General features: G+C 33.2%; 2 protein-coding genes across 2 annotated transcripts in view; both read left to right on the top strand.

Moving 5' to 3' along the window:
* LOC127861068 (40S ribosomal protein S19-like) overlaps positions 1-780 on the top strand; it is a 251655-nt gene that overhangs the window by 145070 nt on the left and 105805 nt on the right. The gene's annotated exons all lie outside the window — the stretch shown is intronic.
* Positions 756-780, top strand: part of LOC127859648 (splicing regulatory glutamine/lysine-rich protein 1-like) — an 863-nt gene continuing 838 nt past the window's right edge. Inside the window, exon 1 of the mRNA XM_052397154.1 lies at positions 756-780. This exon is cut by the window's right edge and continues 98 nt beyond it. Coding sequence (XP_052253114.1) covers positions 756-780 — 25 coding nt within the window.

Below are 780 nucleotides of genomic sequence, written 5' to 3' on the forward strand. Positions count from 1 at the left end.
CAAAGGGTTAATAATTTCTAACAAGATTGTATATTAAGTATCTTTTTAACCCTTTGCATGCTGGGAAATTTGTCGTCTGCTAAAATGTCGTCTGCAGAATTTATAAAATTAGCATTTTCTTCATTTTTTTTCAAAGAATGCTATCAGAATAGCAAACAGTTTGGATCCTGATGAGACGCCACGTTCTGTGGCGTCTCATCTGGATCCAAACTGTTTGCAAAGGCCTTTAAAATTCGGTTCCCGCACTGAAAGGGTTAATATTTATAAATAATTTATGAAACATTATGAAAAATGTAAAGGTTGTTCAATTGTGTGTCTCTAACTACTGTTATCATATTTATGTGAATAAACTTCTAACGACTACATCAGTCTGTACAAGAAAACACGTGTTATAGATTTGCAAGAAATCTGTGTAAGGGAGGAAATCATTATCGGACAATAACCGGAATCTGTTTGTGTAGGCTCCCTTACACTGATCGATTAAACATATCCAAGTGACGCTAAATTTGATTCGAGAGAGTTGCTTTAGTTGAAATCCTGTTAATTCCGTATGTTATCATTATTAATTTTATTTTTTGTATCATATCATTACAGATCGTCGTATGTGTGCAGCATTTTATCAAATGTATTAACTAAATTATTAAATATTTAGAGTAATCTGTAATATTATTTATTTATAATATGCAGCAAAAATGACAAGTACAAAAAATGCCGTCGCCGGTCGCCATATATATAGTAGGGGCATTGATGGCGAGATGGAGAAAGAGAGGGTACCAAGGA

Source organism: Dreissena polymorpha, chromosome 15, assembly GCF_020536995.1.
Source record: "Dreissena polymorpha isolate Duluth1 chromosome 15, UMN_Dpol_1.0, whole genome shotgun sequence".
Taxonomy (NCBI): domain Eukaryota; kingdom Metazoa; phylum Mollusca; class Bivalvia; order Myida; family Dreissenidae; genus Dreissena; species Dreissena polymorpha.